The sequence below is a fragment of the Antechinus flavipes genome, chromosome 6, assembly GCF_016432865.1.
Source record: "Antechinus flavipes isolate AdamAnt ecotype Samford, QLD, Australia chromosome 6, AdamAnt_v2, whole genome shotgun sequence".
Taxonomy (NCBI): domain Eukaryota; kingdom Metazoa; phylum Chordata; class Mammalia; order Dasyuromorphia; family Dasyuridae; genus Antechinus; species Antechinus flavipes.
In genome coordinates this window covers 259,655,703-259,673,063 of record NC_067403.1, presented here as the reverse complement: position 1 = coordinate 259,673,063, position 17,361 = coordinate 259,655,703, and the positions used below count along the sequence as shown (strand labels likewise).

Below are 17,361 nucleotides of genomic sequence, written 5' to 3'. Positions count from 1 at the left end.
AGTAGAACTACCCATAATCCCTCTCTCTGGAAGGAGCATAAATAGGCCAATGGGCCAGTCGAAGAGGTGCTTGAGAGAGGAAGACGCTACAAGTCGAGATTTCACCGGAATGACATGAAGACTGGAGCTGGCTGGAGGCTGAAGAAAGCAGAGGCAGAGGCTGAAGGACCAGACCTTTGGATTTAAAGACATTTGGAGAGAGCTCTTGGAACCAAGCAGAGAGATAGGCCTCTAAGCTAACTGGGCTATATTGGGATAATAAAAGATCTGAACTTTTATCACCTGGCTGTGTTTTGAGAAGAAAAAGCTCACCACACATTTATTTTTTAAAATCTTGAGTTTCACATTCTCTCCAGCTCCTTCCCCCAGGCATTGAGAGGGCAAGCAATGGGATACCCATTATCTATGTGAAATCACGTAAACACAAAAAATGAATGTGTTTATACCTTGTCTTTCTGGGACAAGAGCCATATCCAGCTCCATCATTCAAGGCCTACCCTTTAAGCTCAGGTGAGCCACAAGCTTTTCCCTCTTCCAGGCAAACAAGACAAACAAAACAAAACTAGACAAGACAGACAAGACACCGTCCTGTGGATATCATGAGTTTGTATGTTTTCAGTTAGCATCTTTGTGCATAGGATCCCCAAATCCAGATAAATAGCCCCAGAGAGTCCTGCGCTCCAAGCCAACATGACCTATTGCTCACTAGACATGAACACTTAGAAGACCCAAACTCAACATATCCCAAGTGGAACTCATCATCTTTCCATTTAATATATCCCCTTCTATAACTCCCTTTTTCTGTGCCTCAGTTTACTCAGCTGGAAAACAAGACTAGTATTGCTTATTGTACTCATTTTACAGAAGACAAATCCAAAATTCATCTCCGGCCCTTACTGGCTGTGTGAACTTGGACCAGTAACTTTGTCCAACACTAAACCACGTTGCCTCTGGCAACGTTAAGAATTTTCCCAAATGGGGGCTCCGAGCTATTTTGATCGTGTACCCAACCTTTTCAGGTAAGAACATTAAACAACAGAGGAGGTGATCACATGAACCCGAAGGGCTAAAAAACAAACCAAAACCCCAAGACTGTAGCAACATGTATTTGATTAAAGCCTAAGAGCCAAAGGGAGTAGAGAGAAGGCAGCGATTACCCATAGGCGATCTACATTACTCTCCAGAGCAATACCCACAACGGTCTCCGTTTGAATGTGAGCGGAAGAGCAGCTCGCCCCCAAAAGATCACCGAACCCCAACAAAGTAGCTGGGCAGTGCCAAACAACTTTTAACTTCCCACCTGAAGATTGGTTCAGATGGAAGCCGAGGGGAACAGATCATCACCGTGATCACCCAGACCTTTGGAGGAAGGATGCTAAGTCATCATTTTTCAGATCTATTATTTCACAGGCAGTTGGTGTGGCCATGGAATGGAAGGAGAGCCAAGGGACAACTTTAATCTTCATTCCCAACCCATGACTTAAGTCTCTGTGTATAGTCTCTGGCTGGACCCGTTCATGCCTGGGGAACAGGGTTGCTTGTGGGAGGGGACGGGGTGGGGGCACTCGCCAGGATGGGTTGTTTTCTTTATATATAAAATCTTTGAGTTCTGGGCAAACCCAGCCCTTTGTTTTCATTATGGGAGTGTTTCTGACATGGTGCTTGCTCAGACATCCAGGGTATGAGGATGGTGAGTGTTATATTGATATGAATTCCAATGGCCAGGGTACTTTGGACCCCGTGTTGCCCATCCCGGGGAGCTCACGCTTGGCAGAAGGACACATAAGCATTTCATCGTCGTCGTCACCTCATCCACCATCGGCACACGACTGGCCTCCCTCTCTGGCGATGGTACGCAACAAGTTAATGAGAGCTATTCAACATAACTGGGCAACGGGTCCCTGATTCCACTGAAGGCGGGACAAAATTCCCGAGGACATGGTTATTTGGAGGGGGTGGGGAAGGGGAGAGTTGGGAGAAGATCATTTAAAAATTCAAGGCACAGTCCTTAGCCTTACTGGAGAAATGTGATAAAAGCTTGAAAAGTGGTGAGGGAAGAAAAATAACAGGAAAAGATCATTAGATAATTTGGAAAGACATAAAGAAGGAAAGAGAGGGAAGTGGAGAGGAATGAGAGGGAGAGAGCAATTGTAATGAGCATGGATGAGCAGTCAGGAATCATGGCGACACGACACAAAGAAATATGGGGAGCTGCTGCCCAAACAATCAGATTATCGAGAGCTAGAAAGGAACCTTTGTTTTATAGAGGAGGAAACTGAGGCAGAGAGAAATCAAGACTTGGCCAGGATCAAGCAGCTTATAAGTGCATGAAACCTTATTTGAACTCAAGTGTTTCTGGGCCTTGAGATCTTATCCACTGTACCACCTGCTACTGCAAGGAAAGAGCTTCAAGAGACTTGAACCTAGAGAGTATTCTCAGCCATGTAAAATAAGGATAAATAAAAAGCTATAATAATTTAAAAAAAAAGAAATATGGCATCTGGGGCAGCTAGGTGGCACAATGGATAGAGCATCAGGAGAACCTGAGTTAAAATTTGATCTCAGACACTGATATTTATTTTAATTAAATAAAATAAAGACACTGATAGCTATTTGACCCTGGGCAAGTTTTGCCTCAGCAAAAACAAATACATATTAAAAAAAAGAAAAGAAAAAAGAAATATGGCTTCTGGTCAGGTCTTAAGAAGCTATCATGCTTCCCGCTGAAAGAGGTCAACAGGCAAAGTGACAGTTCTCATCTTTGTTGAGAAAATAAAAATTAGTATTACCACAGTTGAAAAGTGCTATTTTTCCACTGGGGAAAGGGACTGGGGAAGATAGGTACACTAATTTATTGTTTAGTAGAGCTGTGAGTTGGTCCAACTATTCTGGAAAATAATTTGGAATTGTTAGGGTACATTCATGCAGTTTGTCACTAATATTGGGCATACAGCCCAAAGAAATCAAAGTGAGAAAGAAGAGTCCCACATGTGCCAGAAATACGTATAGCTCCATTTTCCTTTTGGTGGCAATAGCAACAGTAACAAAACTAGAAATCAAAGGATGACCATCGACGGGGACTGGCCAGATGAAGTACAGTGATGAAGTGAAGGCATTATTATTGATCTGGGAGAAATGACATTTTCAAAGAATTTCAAGAAATTTGCAGACAACTTTGAATGGATACAGAGACAAATAAACAGGACCAAGGAAGAAATCTCAATGATAACCACAATAATATAAAGGGAAACAAGAGAGCCATGAATTCAGAGGCTGCAAGTGAAACGTATCTCCCACGCTACCTATGAGTACAAAGGTATTGTGAAACGTACTTTGTCAGAAACATGGCCCTCTTTCTGTGGAATTGGGTTCTGAGTGGGAGATGACACTATTGTCCGTTTCTTTATTTTTTATGGTATCAAACGTGCCTTTAGAAAAAAATAAACATAGACTCCAACAGTGAGGTGATTGAGGCCATTTCCAGTGATCTTGTGATGGAGAGAGCCATCTGCACCCAGAGAGAACTGTGGGAACTGAGTGTGGCTCACAACACAGCATTTTCAATCTTTTTGTTGTTGTTTGCTTGCATTTTTCTTTCTTATTTTTCCCCTTTTTGATCTGATTTTTCTTGTGCAGCAAATAATTGTATAAATATGTATTACATATATTTCATATATATTCATATATTTCAACATGTTTAACATATATTGGATTACTCTCCATCTAGGGGAAGGGGTAGGGAGAAGGAGGGGAAAATATGGAAGACAAGGTTTGGCAAGGGTCAGTGTTGAAAAATTATCTTTTCATATGTTTGAAAATAAAAAGCTTTAATAAAAAATAAAAATGACACAGCAACAAGATTATCCATATGATCAATGCCCACGGACTTAGCTCTTTTCTACAAAGAGGTGATTCAAGGCAATCCCAATGCATCTGTGATGGAAAGTGCCATCTACATCCAGCGAGAGAACCATGGAGACTGAATGTGGATCAAAGCATAGTATTTTCACTTTTTTGTTGTTGTTGTTATCTGTCTGCTTATGATTTTTTTCTCTCTCATATTTTCTCCTTTTGATATAATTTTTCTTGCTCAGCACATCAAATATGGAAAAATGTTAGAAAAATAGAAATATATTTAACTTGTATAGAATTGCTTATTGTCTTGGGGAGGGGAGAGAGGAGGAGAGATGGAGAAAAATTTGAAACGCAAGGTATTGCAGAGGTGAATATTGAAAAATATCTTTGTATGTAGTTGGAAAAATAAAAAAAAACTTGTAAAAATAAGCATGCCAATTGATAGTAACACAGGGGTTTAAATTTTATTGGTACTTTATTTTTCTAATCTTATCTGCTCCTCACAACCCCCTTGTGAGGTAATACTTCAGTTATTATACATATATATATATATATACACACACATATATCATATATGTGTGTGTGCACGTAAGCCCCATATTACAGAATTTGTCCAAGTTGTCAAAGTCAGAGGCAGAGATAACTAGCAAATATCACAGGCAGAATTTGAACCTAAACTTTTCTTACTCCAAGTCCATCATTTTAGCCTTTAAAATCTGTTAAACTGTATAGCCCAAAATGAGACAGAGAAATGGAAAGAAGCTATTTATGAGTCCTTTACAATTCAATTCAATAAATATTTATTCACAGAAACTTAGCTTTAGAGCTAGACTTTTTAATTTTTTAAAATAAAGCTAGACTTTAAAGAACACGGAATCGGATACCTTTATTTCAAAGATGATGAAAGTGAATTATAGACACAGTTACTTGCCCAGGGTCACACAACTAGGATCAAACTCAGATTTAAGTCTAAGATTCTCTCTGGTACACCTATCAAACAATCAAAACGTAAAAGGTATTGTGATGGCTACTAAAGATACCAAGCAAAATAAAACCACTCAGTCCTGTCATCAGGGGATTCCCATAGTACCAGTGGAATAAAATAGAGATGTAAGCAAGCAAGAACATTGTACCTATAAAGTAATCCAAAGAAATTTTGAGAGGAAGTCAGTGCTTTTTATTTTGTTTTGTGAGGTAATTGGAGTTAAGTGAACCTGGCCTTTTTAAGCTAATATCTTGCCTAGGTCTCAGTTCATCTGAGACAATACACAATCGGTGATTAAGGTTAGGTAAGAAATGAGGCAAAGAATGACCTCTTTTGCCCAATCCAAAAAAACCAAATCAAGTCTGGGAAGGCAAGACCCTCGGGGTTTCGGATCAAAACAAGGGTCACACAGCTAGTGAGTGTCAAGTATCTAAGGCAACATTTGAACTTAGGTCTTTCTAAATCCAATGTTGATGCTCTATCCACAGCCCCGTCTATCTGCCCTGGAAGTCAACGTTACTAACTGGGGGCAAGGGGTATGGGATATCAGGCAAAGTCTCCTGTAGGAAGTGGCACTTGAGCTGTTTTGTAGGGAGCTAGAGATTTTACGAGGCAGAAGTGAGGAAGGGAATACATTCTAGCCGTGGGCACACATCTACACAAAGGCATGGAGGTGGGAGATGGCACGTTATGTGAAGAACAGCCATTCTAGCAAATCTGGCAGAATGAAAAATGTCCTTATTTCATAAAATGTTTATAATCTCCCCCCAGAGTGTAAGCTTCTCCCAGAGAAGGACTATTTGCCTTTTTTAAGTCCTTGAATCCCAAGGATTTTGCTGTTTGGTGACTTTATAATCTCTATTTGGGGTTTTCTTGTCAAAGATCCAGGAATGGTTGGCCATTTCTTTCTCTGGCCCATTTTATAGAGAAGGAAATTGAGGCAAACAGGGGTAAATGACTTGCCCAGGGTTACCCAGTCAGACCAGATTTGAACCCAGGAAGATTGGTCCTCCTAACTCCAGACTCAATACATTACCACTGGCCTACCTAGCTACCCATTGCCTCTAGTAGTTAGTTTAAAAAAATCTTAATGAGTTGAACTTGACACCTTTGGGGCCTCCATTTCCTCCAATGAGGTGGACTAGCTAACACCTCAGCTCCTGGCAGCTGGAGCAGCCCTTGAGATCTCTGGTGGGGACTTTGTTCTATAACCATCTTAGGAAGGAGGAAGGGTGGAGATAACTGCCAAGTCAAGCACTTGGGTTGTAGAGGGAAGGAGATCAGGACCCACCCACCTGCTGCTAAATGGCAGGGCCAACACTCAAACCCAGCACTTTGGGATATTAGGCTCTATCCTCCAAAAGATAGAATAAGAATATGAGTCCTCTGCCCCATGACGACTATATGGAGGTCTGGAAAAATGATCCAAGAACTGAGCACCTCCTCCCAGTGCTCTGTGTGGTGGCAGCTGTGACCGGGCAGACAAGCGAAAGGATGCCAAGGAGGCCAGGGCAGTGTTTGCTCACCCCTGCCCTGCACGCAGGAGCAAACAAGGGTGCAGCCAGAGAATGGAGCCTGCAGCTGTCCCAACAGCCTCCTGGGTCAGGATCAGTGTCAGAGGGAGAAGGGACCTTACAGGCTACCTGGTCCAATTTACAGATGTGGAAACTGAGTTTGAGAGAAGAAGGCATCATACATTAATTAGTCAATAAACATTAATTGCTGACTATGTGCCCAGCATTGTAATGACTATATGGAAGATAAAGAGGCAAAAGGCAGTTCCTGCCTCCGAGGACCTCATCACCTAATGATTTAGGGCTGGAAGAGCCCCTGTTGTTGCTGGTCAGTCATGTCTGACTCTCTGTGACTTAGTTCGGGCTTTTCTTGGCAAAAATACAGGCTGGGTTTGCCATTTAATCCTCCAGTAAGTGACTAGCCCAGGACCAAGCAGCTAGTGAGTGTCTGATGCACGCTGGATTCGAACTGATATCTTCCCACTCTATCCACTGAGCCACCTTGCTGACTCCAGTTTCATAACCCAACCTACCATAACCCTACCATATTGGTTATGGCCCTACCATAACCAATCCTATTTAACCAGTGAGACCCCAAGGGAATAAGGCATCATGGGATCATAGACTTAAATCTGAGAGGGAGCCTTGGAAACTCCCACATTTGTTTAAACTTTTGTTTAAAAAATATAAAAAAATACATTCTTAGCCCACGGGCAACTACAATAAGACAACTGGTCATCTGGCCTGTAGTTGTTCTTTGTCTTTTTTTTTTTAAGGACCATGGACCGGGGATGTCATGACATGGAAATGAATTGGAGTTACGTGAGGGTAGAACGTTCAAGGTCACCCGCCTCACTTTCCCCTCCAAAGCTTGGGTCCATTGGCAATATATAGATCAGGACAACTGTGGGTGCAGGGGGAGAACCTGGTCTTTTTAAGTCAAAGTCTTTCCTAAATCTCAGGCAACACTCAACCGGTGAGTAAGGTTAGGTAAGAAATGAGGCAAAGAATGACCTCTGTTGCCCAGTCCCCAAAAAACCAAATCAAGTCCGGGAGGGCAAGACCCTGGGGGCTTCTGACCAAAACAAAAACAACTGTCACTTGGCTGGCTCCGAAGCATTAGAAACCAAATGATGACAGGACTCTCCAGCTGATCCCTAACTAGAAATGGCAACCAAGGCGCGGAAGGTGAAGGCACTTGCCCAGAGCCACATAGTTCCTCCCTTATCCGGGATTCCAGCCCTGCAATCTGGTCCTTTTAGGGCTCCCTCAATCCACAAAAGACACTCCAAAACAACCAGCAGAAAACTATAATCCGGCCCCTCCCACTTGGCAAAAGAAAGGAAATGGAGCTGATGGGTTGGGTGGGTCATCTCAGGCAGGTGTGAGTCTCCACCCATGGCTAGTGCTAGGCGGAGAACGGTTGCCCATTGCCGGAGAATGTTTCCCGGGCTGTCGTTACTGCCGGGGAAGCTGGCCTGGTTCCCACACACACCCAGCGGCTCCCAGAAGTAGCGATCGGAGGCCCCAGGACAGCCCCTGGACCTCTGCAACTTATGTCCCAGCCCTGGGAGAAAGTCCGTGCGAACCAGAGCTACCAGACAGTGAGGGTCCTGGGAGTTCTCCCTTACCTTCCCCCAAAGGGCTCCTCACTGATTGGGAGACGGAGGGTGGGATGGGCAGCAGAGACAGCCAAGTATTCTGTTCATTGGATCTTCTGGTTACCAACCCACCAGAACTGGCCAGACTTCCAGAGACTCCACTGTACATGGAGGGAGACCGAGGCCCAGAGAAGAGCAGCACAAGAACAGCCCCTGACTCTCAATCCCGTGGCTCTTGCTGCTTCTCCATCCCCGACAGTTATTTTCTCAGTCTCTGCCGAATCGTTGGAGTACTCTGAGCACCGAAGACCCCAGACCCAGAGGATCTGCTCGGAGGCAGTGAGACCGACCTACATTCCCCACAAGGGGCCATCTTGCCCACAGAATCCTCCACAATTTCATGAGAATCAGCCCAAGAAATGCTCGCTTTGCTTCCATCCTGCTGCATTAGGAAGCTGCCTTCTCCACCCACTCAACCCCCGGCCACGGCTTTGGTTTCCCAGCACTCCTTTTAGGGGGCCGTTGGTTGGCTGGGAAGGAGGAAGTGGTCTGGCAGACCCTTCACCACCCCCCCCCACGTGGGAGACAGGTCACGCTGCTCCCAGGGCACATCACCAAAGAGGCGAGAACAAAGCAGCAGTCATGCTGGGAAATAATGGGAAGTGGCCACGCCAGACTACCCTGCCCCTGCCTGTCCCGGTCTGGCTTCTGCCTCTCTGGTCCTTCTCCCTGCATTCCCCTCTCGGGAGTCCAGCCTGCTTCACTGGCTGCCTTTAGAAACCGGGCTTCTGCTGCCCACAAAAGTGCCTGCCTAGGAGGGCTCAGCTTCAGCTCCCGACCCCCCGAGAGAAGGAGGGCAGCATTTTCAGGAAGCACTGATTGGCCCAGGCACCTTTCTCTCTCTCCCCCCCCCTTGGTGAACTCTAGTGGCTCCCTACTACCTCCGGGATCAAAAGAAAGTCCTTTTTTTAGTTGAGGAGTTTGCATTGAGAACCCTTCAGGACCCAACTTTCCCAGTCTCCTTATACTTTACTCCCTGCACAGACTCTTACAACATACCAGTCTCCTCTGTGCTTTTCCTGTGGCTGCCTCCATGCCTGTAACGTCCTCCTTCCCCCTCTCTACTCCTCTTTCAGGAGTCCCAGGCTCTCCTCTTGTAGCTACGCTGACCAAGCTCCCATCAGGCCGGGGAGGGGTGGGGTCCAACTCTGACTCGGGTCGTTGGGCATCCTTGACCTGGCCCACCACCTCTTCTCCACCCTCCATACTCTCAGACTTGCCCACATACTCCTGTCCCATGCCTCTTATTGGGGGGGGCAGTCGGCTAATAAATATCCTTGCCACGACCACCCCCATAACAACGGACCAACCGCCACCGCTGGGCAGCGAGAACTCTGGGAACGGTGACAGATCACCAGCTGTTTCCTGACCAGCCATCGCAGCCGTCATGGAGGGCAGCAAATGGGGGGATTCAGCTTCCCAATTATTTCTGCAGATGCTGAAGCCCCAACTCTGTCTGCCCCTCCCCCAGAAGCCATAGCTGCAGAGAAGTGGGGAAAAGTGCTCCTGGCCAAGATCTTTGGCACTGCCCCATCAATGAAAATTATATTAAGGCTGGGTCCCCCCCCAGCTCTTCTGCCATACCCCAAGGATCACGCGCCCTTTCCATCTGCCCCGTAGCAGAAACTTTTCATATGTTTTCTTCCTGTATTCGAGTGTGAGATCCTTGAGAGTAGAGACTATATTGCTTGTATTTCCAGCATTTGAGAGTTTTTGTAAATTGTAAGCACTTAATAAATGCTCTTTCCTCCCTCCTTTTTCTCTTCCTTCCTTCCTCCTTATTTTCCTCCCTCCCTCCTTCCTTCCTGTCTTCCTTCCTTCTTTCTTTCCTTCCTTTCTTTTCTCCTTCCTATCCCTGGCCCGTTCCTTCTTGCCCTCCCTTAAGAGTAATTTCTTCATGAGAAGAGGTTTTATCTTTTGCAGTTAAACTCCCATTTTAGCAAAGAGTGCTTGGTACTCTCTGTCTCTGTCTCTCTCTCTGTCTCTGTGTCTCTCTCTCTCAGCAAATGGGATTAAGTGATTTACTTGTCCAGGATCACACAGCTAGTAAGTGTCAAGTGTCTGAGGCTGGATTTGAACTCAGGCCCTTCTGACTCCAGCCAGGGCTACTGAGCCCTCTAGCTGGTTCCATCATAAAGCTTTTTCCTCCCTTCCTTGGAGACCGCTCAGAGACCTCCTCCACCAACATATTCCTGGTCCCTCCAGCAACTTGAACCTTCCCCTCGATCCCTCCCCCCCACCCAATCCCAGATCCTCTATTCTACATGTATCTCCTATGCTGTGTCTCAGATTAGAATGTCAGCTCCTTGTGGGCTGTTTCTGCCTGTCTTTCTACCCTACCCCAGTGCCCGGTACAGAGCAAGTACCTAGATGATGCTCTTCGATCTCTTTGGTCGATGAACTATACTAAATAAAGCTTATGAGGTTCCTGTGGTCTAATGCATTAGCAGTGATGAATTCTACACACACACACACACACACACACACACACACACACACACACACCTCTCTGTGTTAAAAGACCCAGGAAAAAAAAAACGATTAATTCTGCCCCCGAAGAGCAAAGTGCCCCCTCTCTGTCCACTCCAGGAACATTTCCAAGACAGAGATTAAAACTCACATTTATCAAGCATCTCATCCCTTTAGCAAAGTCCCAGGATGAACCCTGGGGATACAAAGATAAAGCCAAATCCCCGTCCCTGCCCTTCAGAAACATTTTCTGGAGAAATACCGACTCCTTATTTTCCCCTTTAGCTTCAATTTAAACACTGATCTTTCAAGTCAGCGACAAGAGGGGTCCTATGTACAATGAACTGTAACCCAGGCTTTCATGCTGGATCAAGGACCTCGGATTCTGGGAGCTCCGATTTCAAATCTACTTTCTGAAAATCTGGGCTGTCTGACCAAAGATTAATCCCTCTGCTTTCCTCAGTTTCCTCCTCTGAAAAATGAAATCACTAACAGCACTCACCTCCCGGGGTTGTTGTGAAGATCACACAATAGATCTACCAGGCGCTTAATAAGTGTTTGTTACTAATCTAACATCTAAATTACAGAGATACTGCTGATGGGGGGAGGGGATTTTCACACTGGGATTTCCCACATTGATGAAAACAGACGTTGGGTGACCCTCCTGCTCCCCAGAGTCCTTTGCTTATGGCAAGGCTGCAATCATTTGGAAGCAAGTTCTGTTCTTTTCCGGACTGGCACGCTGGCAAGGCTGATTCTCCTGCCTCCGGCTTCCTCGCTCCTCCTTCCGAGCCCAGCTACTTCCTTTCCCTTTCTCCTGACCCCCAATTCCCTCAGCTCTCTGGGGTACTCTGGGGGTCTGTAATTTGATGAACGTACAGCGTTACTTTTAGAAACGGGCTGAACTCCAGTGAAATATTTGCCTGTTTAATAAGCAGACTCTGGGACAGCAGTCTCCGTGGGAATGCAGAGAGATAGAGGGATGAGGGAGCGAGAGAACGGGAGGAAAGACAAGGACTCCCCGCTCTATACTTAGCAGTAACCGGTTTGAGTTGGCATTTTGATTGTAGGCCACAGAAAGTCTCACTGCTGTGATTTCATTTAAGATCATCCTGCCCTACAATTAAAGAAAACTTAGCCTTCCATCCCCCTTCCTTAAGTAGCCCGGTTTGAGCTTTATCTAATAACCTATGAACCCGGAGAGGAGGAAAAAACTAACCCTCCCGTGAACTTGGACAGGGTCATTTATTTTAAAATTATTAGTATAAAAATATCTCAGACTCTGATGTATATCGGAGGGGCCTGGGTGTCAGTGAAAGTCCCCCTCCGAGCTCCATGCTTGCCTCTCTCCTCTCTGAGCACACACACACACACACACACACACGCACGCACTATTTTTGTTGGGTTCTTTAAGTTCTCTAAGGTCCCCATTTTTTTCACACACACACATTATTTTTGTCGGGTGCTTTAAGTTCCTCTAAGGTCCCCATTTTAATTTCACACACACTATTTTTGTCAGATGCTTTAAGTTCCTTTGTGGTCCCCAATTTTATTTTACACACACACACACACACACACACACACACAATTGTTGTTTAAGTTTCTCTGCAGTCCCCGTTTTTATTTTACATACACACACACACACACACAATTTTTGTTTAAGTTTCTCTGCAGTCCCCGTTTTTATTTTACATACACACACACACACATACACACACACACACACACACACACACACTATTTTTGTCGGGTGCTTTAAGTTTCTCTGCAGTCCCTGTTTTTATTTTACACACACACACACATTATTTTTATCGGGTGCTTTAAGTTTCTCTGCAGTCCCCGGTTTTATTTTACACACACACACACACACACACACACACACACACACACACACACACACAATTTTTGTCGGGTGCTTTAAGTTTCTCTGCAGTCCCCGGTTTTATTTTACACACACACACACACACACACACACACACACACACACACACACACATTATTTTTGTCGGGTGCTTTAAGTTGCTCTGCGGTCCCCGTTTTTATTTTAAGCCCGAGTAGCTCCTTTCTATCAGTGGTAAATCTCAGCCCAGAGCAGTCTGGGGGTTTATTAATAGTGCCCGGGAGAAGCCTCGGAGCCGGCCGCCTGTCACTTTTGCGCCCGCTTGATGGAAGGGAGTCTGTGCTCGGGCCGGGCCGCCCCTGGCCTCGGGCCGGCCGGGCCAGCTTCTCCGGCCTTGGGGAGGGCAGAACTTTGCAAAGCTGCATGGAGCCGGGCAGCGCCCGCAAAGTTGCTGGTCCCCGAACTCTCGTCCGATCGCCACTCGCGCCCTCGACGAAGTGAGCATCGGCCCCCCAAGCGGGCGGCGTGAGCCCTCGCCCCCCAGGACCGCCGGCCCCGGCCCAGTCACGGGTTGCGGGGGACCTGCCTCCCAGGGCATCCTCGCTCCCGCGTGATTTTTCCCATCCAAAGATCAGCCGAGAGAGAAGGCAGCCCCCCGCCCCAAGTGCTCAGTCTCGCGCCACCGTCCAAGTGCAAGCTCCTTTGCCAAACTCGGCCAACAGCAACCCCCCGCCCGCGCCCCGCCTCCCCCCGGCCCCGCGCTCCCCCGCTGGGCTCGACTCACCCCTTTGCGAGCCTTTCGCGTCCTTTGAAGGCAGGGTCTGGAGGTCAAAGGCATCCTCGTTCATGTCTGCGGCTCCCAGCCGGGGGGACCAGGGAGCTCCGGGGGCGAGGCTCGGAGGGCGCCTTCACGCAGCCTCTAGGTCCGGGGCTGCCCTCCCCGACACACCGGCTGGCCTCCGGGCCGGCTCCGGCGGCCGGCCAAGCGAGCGGGCGAGGAGAGGGCTGTGAGCAGCAGCGCGCCTGGCAGAGTCCGGAGCCGAGCTCTGAGGCGAGCCGCTCCCTCCCCCGGAGCCCCTGGGGGTGGGTGGGCAGGAGGCGCTCCCGGTGCCGCCCACTCCCTTCCTCCCGCCGCTCCCGCCCCTCCTCCTCCTCGTCCTCCTCCTGCTCCTGCTCCTCCTCGTCCTCCTCCTCCTTCTCTTCCTCCTCCTCCTCCTCTCCCTCTCCTGGGTACCAGGCACAGCGGGGCGCACACCTGCCGAGGATGCCCTGAGCCCGCTCCTCCCATGCCCTCCCTTCTTGCAGCGAGAGAGGCCGCTTTAAGGAAGCGACGGCTCCGGCCCGCCCCGAGGGTTCAGTCGTTGGCGTCCCCGGGCGCTCGTGGACGGGGCGCGGGGGAAGAGGGGCAGCGATCCCTACGCGTGACGCGGTCACCGCGCCGGTCGGCCCACCGGCCGAAGCCAAGCTCAGGGCGGCCGGAGAGCGCCCTTCCCCTGCCCGGGCCCCGTCTCCAGCTGCCCTTGGCCTTCGCCCCCCGCCCAAGTTTCAGTCCAGTCCCAGCCCCCGGCGCGCGGGGTGACATCGGGGGAGCCCCGAGGGGCGAGGGCACCGAGGCGGGGGTTGCCCCTTAGCGCCCACAACTTTGTACTTAGGACCCCAGCTTTGCAGCCCTTCCCCCACCCGCCACCGAAGAGTGATCTAGGCAGGACAGCGGAGGTGAGGGAGGGTGGGGTCTCCGCAGGGCAACAAATTTTGTCCCTGGAACCTCTGACTTAGTGCCTCGGGACAGAGCACTGCACCTGGAACCAGGAAGGGAGGTCGCTTTGGATTTTGGCCATTTGTGTGACCTTGGGCAAGTCACTTAGCTTAATTTGCCCTGATTTTCCTCCAGGTGAACGAGGAAAATAACAGCACCTGCTTCCCAGGGTGGTTGCCACGATCCACTGAAAGCATGTTTGTCAAAGCGCTCGGCACAGTTCCTGGCACCCGTAGTGGGCCGATGCGAATGCTCATTCCTTTCTTTCCCTACCCAGGGAGTGACAATGGGGGCACCTCTTGGAAACGGGGCAAGGGCAAGCTTGGGTGACCTCAGGGCACTGATGCCATCCACTCCCACCCTTGGGGAGAGCCCACTGTAGCCAGAGATGTCTCCATATCCCCTGGATGACTTTCCTTCAGAAGAGTCTGTTCTCACTGAAGAGCTTCCACGGACTGAGGGTTGTAAGGTGTCTTTGTTCTGGCCCAGAAGCTTAAGGAGGTGGCCAGTGGGCCCTAGAACTGAGAGAGGGAGTGGTTTTAGGATCAGTTTCCTACAGTGGTCGCTGGGGGGCATCTAGAGCCAGGTGTCTCTACCTAAAAAGTTCCCAGGGACAGTGAGAGCTCTGGGTCTCCCCATCCTCCAGGTAACAGGAAGGGGCTTAGAGCAGGTCACCACTTATAGCACCCAATGGACAGCGAGCTTCGCTAACCTATTTGCTCCTCCCCTCCTCCATACTCACAGCGGGTCCAGGCTACTAGCATCTCTACCACCTAGAACCCTGCCAGAGCCCCTCGTTGTTCTCCCACCACCTAGAGCCCCTCGTTGTTCTCCCACCACCTAGAACCCTGCCAGAGCCCCTCATTGTTCTCCCACCACCTAGAGCCCCTCGTTGTTCTCCCACCACCTAGGCCCTCGTTGTTTTCCTGTACCACAAACTTTGCCCTTCCCCATCATCCTTCACAAGCTGCTAAATAGTCTTAGAGCACAGGTTTGACCAGATCATTTCTGCCCCCAAAGCTCCACTGACTCTGTGGCTTCTGGGGCAAAATAAATGCCTCTTGCTGACCTTCCAAGACCCTGCTGTAGTCAGCTGCCCTGTCCCTCCCTTACCGCTTCTTCTTGCCCTTCATACCCGCTCTCCCGGCCAGCCAACCTGTACTGTTTATATCATCATTTCAGGGGCTCTCTGTGACCAAGCAAGGGCTGCTGCCTCTTTTCTCTCCATCAACCCTCCCTCTCTCCCCTGCAATCTCCCCTCCCCTCCACTAGATTGCCATCCTAACTTTCCCAAGGCTTCCATCTCCTCCAGGAGGCCTTTCCCGATGACCCTCCCTCCTCCCGGGTGCTAGACCCTAAAACGGCTCTGCGTATGCTCTGGATATCTCTGAGATCTTGGAGGGCTGACTGCTTTCATCCATGTCTTGGGGGCTTGATGTCTGAGGCCTCCTGGGTGCTTTTAAAATGCTTTTTGGCTGACTGGGCCACTTCCCCACAGAACCGAGGGGCCTTTTGGGGGGTGGGAGGGCCATCCATTGCTGAGTCTCCTCAGCTTTCGAAACCAATCATTTTAACAAGTCTTGCAGGCCCAGTCGGGCTGGTGGCCGGAGGGAGCAAGGAGCTAGTTACAATAAAAAGGGGGTGGGGGAGAGTAAGTACCAATGAAGGCGCCTCCTTGTATATCCATGAGACCCAAACAAATGACACCCCCGGATAAATATAATAAATCCGGACCCAGGACTGCCTTCCACCCGGCATCAGGCGGGGCTGACCTCGGGCCAAGCTTCCCAATGGACAAGAGCAGCTGACGGTGGATGGCACTGGAAAGGTCCCCGTGGCGGATCCCAGAGGGGAGCTGGGGTGTCTCGGGAAAAGCCCCCACCCCTGTCCCACAGAGGGCAGAGTTCAGCAGGGAGTTCAGGCAGCCCTGGGGCCCGGCAACCGTTGCCAAGCCAGGAACTGCATAACCCTAGCCATCTAAGGATGGGGAACGGGACTGTTTGAACTCGAAGGGAGATGCTGGAGGGCTGGAGGGAGGGGGATACAGCCAGAGCCTTGGACAACAAGCTCTTTCCTAAAAATGCAGCTTTTCAGTGAACCCTTCTGGCCCTCGAGCCAGGCCGTGTTCCCGTCCTTTTCTGGACAACATGAACTGAGATAGATTTGGACTTCAGACTGGAACGGCTTGGAGGTCTTTGGGTCGAACCCTGACGTTTCACTGATGGAAACTGAGGTTCAACACCTCAAGCACGAGACTTAATCGGGACTTGCTCGATTGAAATCTTAAATGACTCAGCTCATCTCATACTCCTAATAAGTGGGGTGGGTCTGAACCCAGATTTTCTCCCTCTTTATCTCTCTTTAATACCCTACCCCATGGAAAACCTAGCCCCTTGAACACATGATGCTGCTGTTCGTTCTAAGAGGGATGTGGATGGAGATTGGACTGGTTTTTCCACTGGCAGCAGGAACTCCCAGGTGAGGAAATTCACTGCCCCAGTGGAGATTGCTGACTTCTCTGAACTTCAAAGAGGTAAATGGCTACTCTGGGTCACACAGCATGAATCAGAGGAGATATTTCCTCCTGCGAATATGACAGAGAGAAAGACCAACTAAGAGGCAGGATCTATATTCTAAGGTCCTACTATGTGCAAGCCCCTGAATCCTGCAGGCAGCTCTCTGGGGGCAGATCCCGGGATGGCCAATGGGAGGGCGTTCCCAGGTTGTTTCCTCCAGTCCCTCATCTTGTGCATGGGCAGTATAAGTGACAGCTGCCAGTTGAAAGAAGTGAGCACCGGAGCAGGAACTGTAGAGGTCCCCTGACTGCAGAGTTGGTGCTTTTTTCCTAGTCTCTCTCCCCGTGCCTCCTCTTCCCTTAGCTCTGGGGCCAGAAGCCTTGGCTCCATTTTTCGAAGACTTGGCATTTTTAAATGCGCTCCAGTCTCCAAATGATTCATTTTTCCATGTCCAAGATCTAGCGGGGCCGTGAACATCTGCGAGAAGGAAAAATCAATGCGCTCTCTATATTTAGGAAGCACGGGCTCTTTTTGGCCATCCTGATTCTGGTGCCGGCTGCCCTGGTACCCACCAAGAGAAAAATGATTCTGGGTCGAGCCTGGAGGCGCTCGGGGGAGGGGATTTAATAATAACAATTTATCTCTGAATCCGCAGGCTTTCCGTCCCAACTCAAATCCCACCAGCTCCAACCCCCTGAAATCCCAGCGCCTTCTGGCAGTATTTCCTATTTCTACTGTACGTGGCTTGTTTCATATTTGTTTGCA

The 17,361-nt window shown here is 48.9% G+C and overlaps 1 protein-coding gene across 1 annotated transcript in view; it reads right to left on the bottom strand.

The window, feature by feature from the left end:
- Positions 1–13,367, bottom strand: part of ANO1 (anoctamin 1) — a 148,040-nt gene extending 134,673 nt beyond the window's left edge. The window contains exon 1 of the mRNA XM_051967318.1: positions 13,109–13,367. Within this exon, the coding sequence (XP_051823278.1) occupies positions 13,109–13,172 (64 nt within the window). The 5' untranslated portion in view covers positions 13,173–13,367. The remainder of the gene's footprint in view (positions 1–13,108) is intronic.
- Between the last annotated feature and the right edge of the window lie 3,994 nt (positions 13,368–17,361).